General features: G+C 35.4%; 1 protein-coding gene across 1 annotated transcript; it reads right to left on the bottom strand.

Annotated features, from left to right (window-relative positions):
- Positions 1-6,628: 6,628 nt before the first annotated feature.
- LOC124186074 (protein KRTCAP2 homolog) lies at positions 6,629-7,832 on the bottom strand. Its single transcript, XM_046577442.1, has 3 exons — positions 7,677-7,832; positions 6,952-7,170; positions 6,629-6,873 (listed from the first exon to the last, which is right to left on the bottom strand). The coding sequence occupies exons 1-3, from the start codon at positions 7,678-7,680 to the stop codon at positions 6,695-6,697; spliced, it is 402 nt and encodes a 133-aa protein (XP_046433398.1). The 5' UTR covers positions 7,681-7,832; the 3' UTR covers positions 6,629-6,694.
- Positions 7,833-12,836: the final 5,004 nt, after the last annotated feature.

Here is a 12,836-nt window from a genome sequence, read left to right on the forward strand (position 1 = left end):
ATCGAGATATATATTATATTATATTATATACACAGACGAACGTACGTATTATTATATATGTATTTATTCGCATATCCATATTATATATACATGTTTTATACACCTTTGTATACATATACTTGCGTGTCCACGATTATGATTGATTGATTTTTATTTTATTTTTATGCTGTTTTTATTTATTTATTCTCTGTAATTCGTGTTCCAGATGAATTATAAATTGCCCATTCATCTGCAAGTATAGTCGCAACCGAAATTCCCTTATGGGATTCCGCAATCACAGTTTTAAAACAAGTTGGCCACTAGTAAAATTTCACTTTACACGTTTTCTTTTGTATTTTTCTGGACACCAAACAACGTATGGAAATAATTCCGATTTCGTTTTGAATCATTCAAACTGTTTTCGTCACTATTGTTCTTTCTTTATTTGTCGATTCCATTTACCGTCACTTTTAGGTGCCTCGACTTTAAATTGTCATGCACAGATATAATAGAAGTTTCAGATATCTTTATCGAAATAGGAAAATGCATAGTTTCGGTAAAAAATAAAAAATCATTCATTAGTTATATCATTACTCCAGTAACACATTGATATAATGTAATCGTGAGAGATGAAAATAAGAGTTTGAAAAACTCAAAAAGTAAAAGTTGGGAGCCAACACTGTATGTTGACGTATTATTGATTAATGCAATATGCGCCAGTACAGCAATTTGCCCTATTATTATCTTAGAAAATGTGCAAAAACTACGTACCTATCTAATACATTTTATCTTGGATCGCAAAACTTGTTCTAAGATTCTTTTTACATTCTTAATTATCGAACTATTCAAATCGCAGAAGAGTAGTTTCGCGATTAAATCAATCGTCAATTACTGTAATAACATGCGCTTTCAGTTTTTGGAAAGAATTTCTTTTCGAAATGCAATTATTGAGCAGTATATAGGTATATTACACGTATATATACAAAAATATAAATACACTTCGTGACGTTCTGCATCCACGCACCAAAGCCTTAGATACGAGTGGTTAGTTATAGTACAGATACAAAATTAAACGCGAATAAAATGAAACAATATTTACTGGAATAATCAATGGTTAAAATATTTCATCATATATCGTATACAGCAGTTTTCAGTAACAGTCTGTTTATAATTGTATTAAGACAGATGACATTTTTTTAAATCTTCTCAACATATTTAATATATACACATCAATCAGAACGCGAATACGCAACAAAATTAATATGGCTGCCGCTGCTCCACTTGTAATTATATTTGGACTTTAGAATCGTTTACAATAGGCACGGATTACTCAGTACCATTTTACACTACAGACAATGGCGGCAAGAATGGTTCGGTAATAAACTTACCTTCGGCAAAGAACTTAAAATTGAGATTCTATGATATACATAATGTATCTTACGTAGCCTCCGTATGGTCCACTCTTAATTCTCATTTCAATTATATGTTCGACTTTAGTTTCGAATAGCTTCGTTCGTTGTTTTTTTCACTTTCCTGAGTTGGTTCAGTGTAATTCGTTCCAACGTAATATACATACATACATATGTACATATCTATCACTTATACTTTCATGCAATAACCAAACTTCTGGTCAATTTAAATTAATTAAGAAAATCTTGAAGTGAACGATATTTCGCACCTTGACGACAAAGGTGACACAACTCAAAAATTGGCATTCGTCAGTTAATAATACATTTCGATTGCCGAGGCTGGAATTTATAACCATGCGAAGTGACAATTATGTAGTTACAAAACTTGCCACCAGAGAGCAGAAGTCCAGCTATGGCAGCGTAGAGTCTCTAAAAAACCGAGTCCGGTCAATCGCCTTCGTTTTGGCCGCCATTTTCTGATGAACCGAAATTGTGGGCAGTTTTAAACACGTATAAGTAGGTAAAAACGTTGATGTTAATAGCTAAACATATTATAAGCTAATACTGTAATATGTTCATCATATAACATCAACGTTTTCACCTACTTATACGTGTTTAAAACTTCCCAAAATTTCGGTTCCTCAGAAAATGGCGGCCAAGATGGAGGCGATTGAACAGACTCTGTTTTTTATGGACTCTATCGTAGCGCACGGTAGTGTTGAACCGCATTTGTCATAAACTAGTATCACTTCGTGAGTATCTTTTCAGATTTCTTACGGCGAACCTGAATTTTGATTTGCATCATTCTATTGAGTATGAATAAAATTTTTGAGGTTAACTAGTTTCCTTTAAAGATCAATGGATCACCCCTTTAGATTTTCAAGGTTTGATTTTTCCTCTTTTTTTCGGCTCGTATTTAAAATAACTTTTTTCAGTTGTATCAGCTTTGTCGCAAAGGTGCGATATATTTTAAATAACGAACCAGGTTAATTGGCCTAGTTTCGAGATATTAACTATACAATGTGTAGGATAGCTGTGTGACCTCTAGCGTGTAACCCGCAGGGCGACAAACTCTCACGTTATATACACAAACTATACGACGATGTACAAGCTGAATAATCCTGAAAACAACATTTCCATCTCTTAATTATGGGGAAGATAAATTTAAAAATAACAAGGTAAAGTTTTTCCGTAAAGCGGTGATTTTTTCTCAATTATGTTCAAAGAATCATCCAATTTTACTTACAAGATCTTTACCCCGCGTTTTTCGACTTGCTAAACGAGTGAAAAGAAGAAGTTAAAATAAATATTCTCAAAAAGAGTGATTAGCGGAGTGCCAACCGCGTTCTAGAGTTTAAATTATTCATAGCAATTATAATGTAACACCTATACCGTATAATCAAATTTTCGAAGAATAATTAATTTTATACATATATAAACGTTGTTAGTACATTATAATTAGAAATTATCCAAGTCTTTTTCAACGCACGGCACTTCTATATATATATATATATATATATATATATATATACGATAGGGTCCAACGGGATGCCACAATTTAATTATAATTATTTAAGTATGTATACATGTAGTATGTATAGTTATGTATACACGTAGGATGAATATCGACTCATAGCAGCTAGGTTGTAGATTCATTTTAATTCAAGTACCGATATCGCATCACGTTTCAGAATGCAAACGCGTTAATAATTCATAGGAAACCTGAATTATTTCGCAGACTTTCCACGCCAACTAAGCCAGCCTTTTTCCTCCTAATCATGGATTTTCCATAATTTACATATTGCAGCACTGCAGTGGCTTGATAACGTTGATAAAAAGTTTTTCCGTAAAAGTCAGTGGGAAATTTTGTCAAATAAATTTCAAACTTGATTTATTCATATTACATTATGCTAAATCATCTTATTATTTTTCTTTCACTCGCCCTTCTCACTTGTGAAAATCTCAACAATTGCATTTTACTATTTTCCGTAAAAATTTTTTCAATTTTCTTAAATTCTATGTTGAAAATTTGTGTGAAGAAAGAAGTTAGTAGTAATCTACCGAAAATCATTGCTATTATCGAAAATTTTCAGATAACTTATTAAATTATCCTCCTGGAAAAAGTTCCTAAATATTGACGGTAAACCTTCAACTTTCGGTATAAACGCCGAATTTTATGGCTTAACCCTAAAAGTTGATGATAAACCCAGAGTAATTAAGGATACATCCCCATGAGCTAAAGTTTAATCCCTAACAATTGATGGTTTATTCCTCAAAGCTGAAGGTGATCCTTTGACTTTAAAGGTACATCCGAAAATTAGCAAGCGTATATCCATCAATATTGGCGGTTTTTCACAACTCTTAGGATACAAACACTAGCTCTAGTTCACGGGGAACCCTCAAATTCAAGTGTTAAATTACATATGAACAAAAGCATTGTGTGTGAACGTCAATGGTTGAGGATTATGCCCTTTAATCAGAGCGAAATTTGTTATACTTTAGTTGGGGGTCTTATACATATATTGATTCAACTGCACTGAGCATTTATATTATTTTTATCAAAGTACGTAGCGAGAATTAAATTCGACATTTTCACTCCCGGAAATTACCAGGACGTCACTAGAAATGCCGTATGTTACATTTCTTCAGGGAAGCAATAATTATAAACTGGTGCACAATTTTAGATTGTTTCATGCGGTGTCTTTTTTTATACATACGTGGCACATAATACACGTACGTACTTAATTACAACACGATGCAAATATGTTTCGTTGTACAAATTCTTAATGAATAATTAATTATATATTATATACACTCGAATCGTACGGGATGAATAAAAAAAAACTCGGAGGGCAAATTCTCAATTTGGAGGTAAACTCATTTAACTTGTGGGTTAAGGTCATGTAGTACTCCTACCTTTACCGACCGAGAAAACTCACCCTTTTTCTTTCTATAATAAATTTAAAAAAAAACGAACATAACGGGTTGAAATTTTTGCTCGGTTGGTAGGGTCGACCTTGAATTTTGAAGTACATAGTTAGATAAGGGATACGAATTTACCCTTCAAAGTTGGAGGTTGATTTTAATGTAAATTCAGGAATAAATTTGGGAGATTTTTGCCTGTCGTATGTTAACGATTTTTGATGGTGTTACGATAAATTATTTATTTAACAGTTCTTGCTGACGAAATAACGCCATTTTGTTGTATAAAATGACCCTGAAAATGAAGTTAAACAAAAAGCACTAGATCTATAACGGAGTTTTTGAAAGATTAATCTAAGTCTACCTGCATCTAGGACAATTATGAGCCCTGTGAAACCAAGAATAGTAATCGATTTGTGTTTGTAAAATGGAAGTATTCTCGAATTGCATTATAAATTGCCACATGGATCTTTCCACGAAGTTACAGTTACACAGTAACGCACTTCTTAATTCTTAACGCAAATTACCGTATACGCACGTGTTCCAACATAGTTATGCACTTATGCAGTGCCTGCTTGACACGAGTTCAAAATTACACGTGATATGTTATATTATGTATAAACTCTGACTCATCTCATGCAATTATTATTGCAAATAATTAATGCTCAATGGTCGTTAGCCATCAGAAAAGAGAAGAATTTTATTTGAAATTTTCGAATGACCCCAGGTAAATTTCATTACACAAAAACGAATTCTGATTTCGCAATTGGTGATCTCTAAAAACAAAATAAGCTCCAATTTTTTCATATATCTATGACATTTTCTCAGATGTAAACATAGAGGTAAAAATACGCATCATACACCTGTCTGTGTGTATTCCAAGAGTGTATCACGGACACTGATTGATTTTAATTTACAATCAAACCTCAATCATTGTCAAAGCGATAATGATGCAGGATAAATGTAAATTGAGCAAGTAAGACTGCATTGTCAATTTGCATACAAAAACATACTAAATAAAAAGGGTAGAAAATATTTACTGACTATGTTGACGTGGGAGTCTCTGGATTAATGTATAAAATGATTATCGTCGTATTATATTAGGAATTTTAATATCTGGTAGTAAGATAACACGAGATTCTTGACTGTGCTCTTCGAGGGAATAAAAATAATAATCAATATTAGTCTTAATTAGATTATATTCATATAATCTGACTAGATTATAACCATATGAATATATATTATATAACATGTATTCATACGCGTAAGTGGACCAACACCAAATTCTAATGAAAAATGATTAACATTGTTCTTATTAGATAATTTTATTATTATAACTGTTATACTGTTATTACTATGAAATAGAAATATACCCACATCTATTCCGTAATTATATCGGGTGAGACCTGGGATTGGTTTTAAAGTTTTTCTTTGTGTAGATATAGACGTAGAATTTTAATGGAAACTCCATGCATAGCTTACCTACTTAGGTATATTTCAAAAATATCTAATGATTTATCAAATGCCTCGTGATAGTGATAATAGATATTATTATAGACATAGATAAATAAATAAAAAATTCTGAATACCATGAACTTAGGTGATATTTATGAAATTGAGAATATTTATTATTTATAAATATAAAAGAAAGAAAAAGTCATAAGACAGGAGCAGAACTGTATGGGCATGCGTCAGATTAGCAAATATATATTATATATGATATGTAAATTCTAAATGAAGATTCCTAAAATATTTAACTAACGTAGAAAATGTATAACTTTAAATATTATACACGCTGTGTTATATAATACATATTCAAATGAAAAGAAAGAACGAAAAAACAATTTTATTATAATGTAGTGTAAAAAATTAATAATAATTCAATCCACACCTACTGTAACGGATATAAATGAATTTTATACTCCTGTGTTCTCGGTATTGAATATGACGAAAAATCGGTTAAATTATACCTGTAATGCTGCAAGGTATTTATTGTTTTGAGTTAGATTCGCAACTACCTTTACATTCATGTATTCTATAGCACAAATTTCATTCACGTAAGTACAGCTTCAATGATCTAAATTACAAATTCTTTATTAAGAATTTAATCTGATGAAACTAAAGTCTCACGATCGATAAATTTAAACACTCGAGCATAATGATTAATTATGTATGCAAATGAGAATTTGAACATTCGTTCCCGATGTAGAAGTAAAAATGTACAGAAAAAATTTATAAACCAAAAAATATTGCTCGACCGGTGAATCAGGAGTTGAATAATGGTATTAGGAGAAAGAATTGAAATAACAAGAATCGCATGATATGTAAAAATGTAAATACATATATTTTATTCACCTGAATACAGAAAACATCATATAAAATTTTTACTTCCGCTTTTTAGACTGAAAGGATGCTGCAGGCACAGTCGTACTACTAGAGTAAACTTGTTGCGAGATTTGGTTGATATAATAAAGAGCGATTAAAGAAAACAAGAAACAAGTGGTCGTCGAAACTCTGTGCACCATTCCAGATGCAATCATGGCAATGAGCAGAGACCCAGCGACTGTAAGAAAAATTTCGATGGGTATTAGAATATGACCTTTGAATGACCTAGACAAATTATTATTGATCTTTTTACTACCTTCAGGAAACAGCTTGGACTGGAATGATTTTCCGAATAAAGTCATCTCAAGATTTCCAATTGCCGTGAGAATCAATATGAATAATACAGAGCCCAGATATCCTCCGAAAACGGTGTGCAGTTGCGAGGATGCGAACCAACCTCTGTACATTTGCATTCCAGAGAATAGCAGTACGGTCAATATCGATGACAAAATAAACGATACCCCGTTTGTCACAGCTAGAAGTAATAAATTACATATATTAGGCTGAATCTGAAGAGTCCTGCAGTGCTGACAGCCAAAATTATTTTTACACTTTGAGAATATTGCTGAGTAATAATAAATCTGGAGAACTGGAATAAACTGAAAGATTCTCAACATTCCGATATGTGTTTAAGTTGAAAAGAACCAACCGACTCGTATGCAAGTTCATTGTTATTATTTGGAATAAATCGAAATTCCTGCAGCCCATTGATTCGCTTCAACTTAGTTAGGAAAAACAAATGAGTGATTTTCACGTTAAAACTGTTCTGTTTTGATTTTTGAGAAGTAAACTTGGCATGTTATGTATACGAATATTTTCTAACATTTTGATACGCATTTATTTCATCACATGGATAACAATTCTTTTATCAGAAGAGTAGATAGAGGTTAAGTCAAAGTCCCGAAGAAACAAGCGATATTAACCTACGGTACATAAGCAGCTATGATTGACAACAAATTCGACATTGAATACGATAATTACCCATTATTGTTACTTATTTATCACAATGCTATATTTTCACCAGTCCCTGATATCTGTTCGCCGGAATTTGTACACTTGGCAGTTAGCGGCACGAAGGAGTCGGGGGAGACCACGGAGAGTGACGGAGAGACACTCATCATCGAAACCACGTATACATATATGGAGCGGCAGCCATACATCGCGATTGGTTCCAAATCGCGGTTAGCAAAAATAACTCAGAGTATAGCCAGCAGATCGCGCTGTCGTCAGCCTGGCCCGTGGACATAGATAATTCCGATAAGCGTCGACCATAGCATGGAGACTAGAGTACAGGAGTCCAATCTCTGTATTGAAGATGTGTCCGCGAAATCATGAGAAATAAGGGTTCCGCTACAGCGGCGCTGTCGTCATTCTGGACCGATAGCTATATGTATATTAAATATAATAGTCTCTGTTCGCACAACTTTATTATTATTATGTTAGTTTGTAAATTTATAATAGCAAATATTTTAGTTTCGTTATATTCGTAGGTTGTACCTATTTACCACGTATAAGGTGACTGAAGGGTCACAACAGTAGATTTACTTTCTTATTCCACATGACAAGTATTTAAACGTTATAGTAATTCAAATTACGTACTTATTGCCCGCGCCAGAAATTCGTGGGCCGATACTCGAATCAGCAGTTATGTACGTTCGCTTGGCCGGTGAGGGCGCAGCGCAAGTTAGTTAGTCTCGAGCGCTTGAATAGGTAGGACGTGTTAGGTTTTCCTTAGCCACGCGCGTCGATTATTTCGTTTCGCGTAGTTTTAAGTTTTATCTGTTTAAGTTGGTCGGGGGAGATGCGGTTCACCCTCCGGTTAGACCGGAGATGCCCGTCTCCCGGGCGAGCGTCATCGCGGCGACGTACATTGTCGCCCGAGCACTTCAGCGTTGGTTTCCCGAGACGTCGGGACCGCTGTTTGCACGGCATTGGGCCACCCTGACGCTCCCCATTCTCCGCTTCCACGTTAGCGTTGGAAGTTGTGGATCGCGGTTTCTCATGGAGATTTAGATAAGTTGGCTTAAGATTATTGAATGATCATTCAATCTAGTTGACAAGGAACGCACCAGCAACTGTATTATCCTGTATTATGATCATCTGATTTACAGTTAATAAACATTTGTCTTGCTTCAGCTTTTCCCTCTGCACCGTAAGAGTTTTTATGCCGAAGCAAGCGTCTTGTCTCTCCCGCGAAAACGTATTATTTATTTATTCACCCTCTCACTCACTCATCCCATCCTGATTGAAGTTAGAGAAGAACTCTGGTCAAACGACCTAAACAGTCTCCATGATGCCGCACATATTTACGTTTATTATAATTATTATAATTTTGGTCACTATATCACTGTATTACTATATTTATAGGATCAGAACATCCGGAGCGACGCTGATGATAAAACCGTGCACTATTAAGTCTCGAAGTTTCGCTGACGCCTTTTCTGCCTCTCCGCCTTAGAGATTGGACTCCTGTACTCTAGTCTCCATGGACCATAACGTCGACAGCACGGTCTTACATACAGGTCTGGAAACTCTGGTGGTGGGAGGCGACTCACTTATTGAGTCCGCTTTCAATAATTCTTAGATTGGCCGCAAGTGTCGTAAGTGTGTGTAACCTAGTAGGGTCACCCGTGTCACCTGTGAGCGACAGAGATAGAAAAAATTTCTCTCTGTTGGCGCAAGCGCGTTACAGCCTAACCGGCCCTACTAGATAGTAGCGATAGCGATGTAGTGCCGAAACCGTAAACTACAAATTGATTCAATATGTGAGTCACTCCTAGCCACGGTCTTACATACGGAGTTTCCAGACCTGTATGTAAGACCGTGGTCGACAGTCTCCATGGCGTCAACCACGGACAAAGAAATACTAGCTCAACCCATAGACTTATAAAGATAGACTGAGCGCTCCTATAAAGACGTATTGACACGGTGCTAGAAATCGGTCCGAGTTCTCGGATACAGGTTTAGTAATTTAAATTTCACCATCATTTTGCGCTCGGAGGAATCCAGACGGCGCTCTGTCGAAAACGTGAAGTTGAATGGTAATTATTTACATGCTACCAATAGTGCAGAATCCTAAATAGATAAAACGATTGAATCATAACCTCTATTGTGCTCGAAAAGGTAACTTGAATGTTTTCTGTTTAATATTTTAATTTCCCATTCCTATATATTAATTATTGCATTTCTAATAATTCTATTTATTTTGGAATTTTCATGTGGATCCAGATACTGTATCATATGAAATGACGGATAAGAAAAAAAAAATTGAAAAAAGTGCTCGCTGTTGCTTTAATAGTTGATGCTGTCGAAGAGGAAGAGAAATTATATATACAAAAGTAACGAAGATCTATTCAATTTGTATTCATTCAAATATATTTTCATTTTATATTTGATATTTACCTTTGAAATTCACACATGCATGATGCAAACTCTGCAATCATCTGCCATTGACTGCCTGAATTAGAACAGGAGTGAATGCAGCAACTAGTATGGAATAATGGGACGTGATTCATTTTTTCATCCGCGTTTTCGATCCAGAAATTACGTCCGAGTTTGCTGTATACACGATACGAGTTCTGGTAACTTTTTCTCGGTCCGAGAAATCGGTCTGACTTCTAGCACCGTGTCAACACGTCTTAAGAGACACTGCAATTACATATAAAGGACAGAGATATACCGGAAGTACGGCTCTCTCTTTTCAATCGGCGTCATGGTGGGAGACAACGGAGCAGTGGAAGTGGAACAGCTATAGATATAGGCGCATAATTTCGCCTCATTCTCCTCTACCGCCTCGATCCCCGCCGCCAATATCGTCAGAGAGAGAAAGGAGTACTCCCGGCATATTTCTGTTCTTTAAATGTTTGCTTCAAGCGGCTCATAAGAGCACTCAGTCCATCTTTATAGGTCTATGGCTCAACCATCCTACAGGCAAGAAAAAGGCAACACATAGATTCGTTGAGTATACACGACTAAACATTGCCTATAATGGTGCGTTCCGAAACTAGCTGGCAGCGCCAAAAACTCCGTCGGACAGAGGCATAGCAGCCCACGAACTCGGCACCGCAAAAGAGATAAAATTTTGTTATCAGTACCGAAAGATAATTTCGAAAGGCAATTGTCGCTTGGCTCGGAAAAAGATAACTTTTGTCTAGGAACGGAGGGAATTTGACAGACAACCACCAGACGACATGGCGTTTACTGGCACATTTTCATGAGCAGTTTTTCGCTGTCGCAGCGCACACGGTGCACAAATTTCTGGTATTCCCCTCAAATATATTTATCACTATCCACGAACCACGCCCGTGCCTCCAGTGCCACTTTGCGCTTCATCTGTTTGTAGTTTTATTTGCTACCCTCTCATCGTCAGAGTTTGCAAATCATGCTTGCTTCGCTCCTCGTTAATCTGGCATCTGGACATAAGTGTATAAATGAGGTATTTCTTAATTAATCAAAATTGTTTGTACAAAAACAGGGTGTGCTCCTGCCTACGCGAAGACTAACTAAAATGTGTGACTTTGATGGTATTTCAAAACAAGAAGATGCTCCAATGGACGAACAGCAGCACATCAAAGATGTTATTGCAACAGAAATTGAGACACGTCAACGTAATCTATCAGAAGTTAAAGACATTATCAGAGAAAGTATTGAAAAATATAGAAATGAGTCGAGTCTAATTCAAGACAATGATGTTATTAGAGCATCAAAAACGTACAAATTTGGCATCGCTTCGATCCTTTTGTACTGCCTACATTTTATACGACAATCTTGCTACAATATTTTTACACGTTTTTATAAACGACTTTACAAGAAAGATTCGGAACAGCGGGAGATGCCAGATAACAGAATACCACTGAGTACTATTGACCACTCGTACATCGATCGAAAATACGTTAAATACTGTTTGCGATTATGGCTTCGAGAGGTGGAAAATTTTATCTCTGATACAATTATAAATAATAGCAGTATTGACATTATTTCAGACATCCTTAATTCACTTGATACTGTTCATGATCTAATTTGCATACCTGCACCTCTAAACCAGCTCATGTATTATAAACTTTTGATCCAAAATTACAAAATCATTGGTAACGATAACGAGAAGATATTTGTAAAGAAGTTCAAAGCAAATTTGTTAAGACAAATAATTTTGGGTAACACTTCCATTAGAAATGAACTTGATTTCATAACAGCTTTTATTGATTTTTTGTGCACTTTCAAAAGTATTCAGTCAATTACTGAGGAGCTCAAACTGCATGATTTTATCAGTGATTGTCTACCGTTCAAAGAATTTCTTCATGGACTTACAAATCTCGAGGCATATCCAAATTGCAAAAAGTTTGCCAACTTGCAAGAAATAGCAGGGTGCTTAGAGACGAAAAAAGATTTTATCCTGACTAAAAAATTAAAGGAAGTGATTAGTGCTTACATAAAGCCAATAGAAATACAAAGACAGAAACTAGATGGTCGATTAGTGATCGAGGTCATGGGTAAACGTATTGTTGTCAGTAAAATTTTAACTCCATTAGAAAGAGAGCTTTTAAGGAATAATATAGAAGAAGTACGCATTGTCGGAGCTGACGTTCTGTATATTGATGCAGATCTTAAAAACAAGATTTGGCATGGAAAAAATTTGATCATTTTTGTAAAATCAATAAAAATTGATGGTAATGTTACTTGGGACGTTTCCGGACAAGATAACAATCACATTTATAGCGACAATGCTGGGACCGCAGGTGACGGTCATGGTAAACAAGGGGCAGATGGTTTTGCTGGAGAAAGTGGTGGTAATGTATTATTACAAGCAGACGATATAGAGAATCCGAAGAACTTAGTTATTATTTCCCATGGTGGAAAAGGTAGTGGAGGCCAAAACGGTGGACATGGAAAAGACGGTAAAGATGGACAGGGTATATCCAGAGCAGATTTTGACCGCACATTTCCCTCAGTTGTCAAATTCTGGACCACCGACGAGACATGGGACAATTTACTGCGGAAAACTATTTTCGCTATCAAGGATCGTACAAAATTTGTAGGAAATGATTATGTACCATCTAGACTGAATTACTTTATACGTGAAGTAACAGAAGAGGGAAATGAAATAACTTTTTCCTATTGTGCTCGTGATTTATTAACGAATTG

Source organism: Neodiprion fabricii, chromosome 7 (genome assembly GCF_021155785.1).
Source record: "Neodiprion fabricii isolate iyNeoFabr1 chromosome 7, iyNeoFabr1.1, whole genome shotgun sequence".
Classification (NCBI taxonomy): Eukaryota; Metazoa; Arthropoda; class Insecta; order Hymenoptera; family Diprionidae; genus Neodiprion; species Neodiprion fabricii.

Coding starts and splice junctions, on each gene's coding strand:
- LOC124186074 (XM_046577442.1), bottom strand. Junction 6,874..6,951: donor GTCCAAGCTGTTTCCTGAAG/GTAGTAAAAAGA, acceptor TTTTTCTTACAG/TCGCTGGGTCTCTGCTCATT.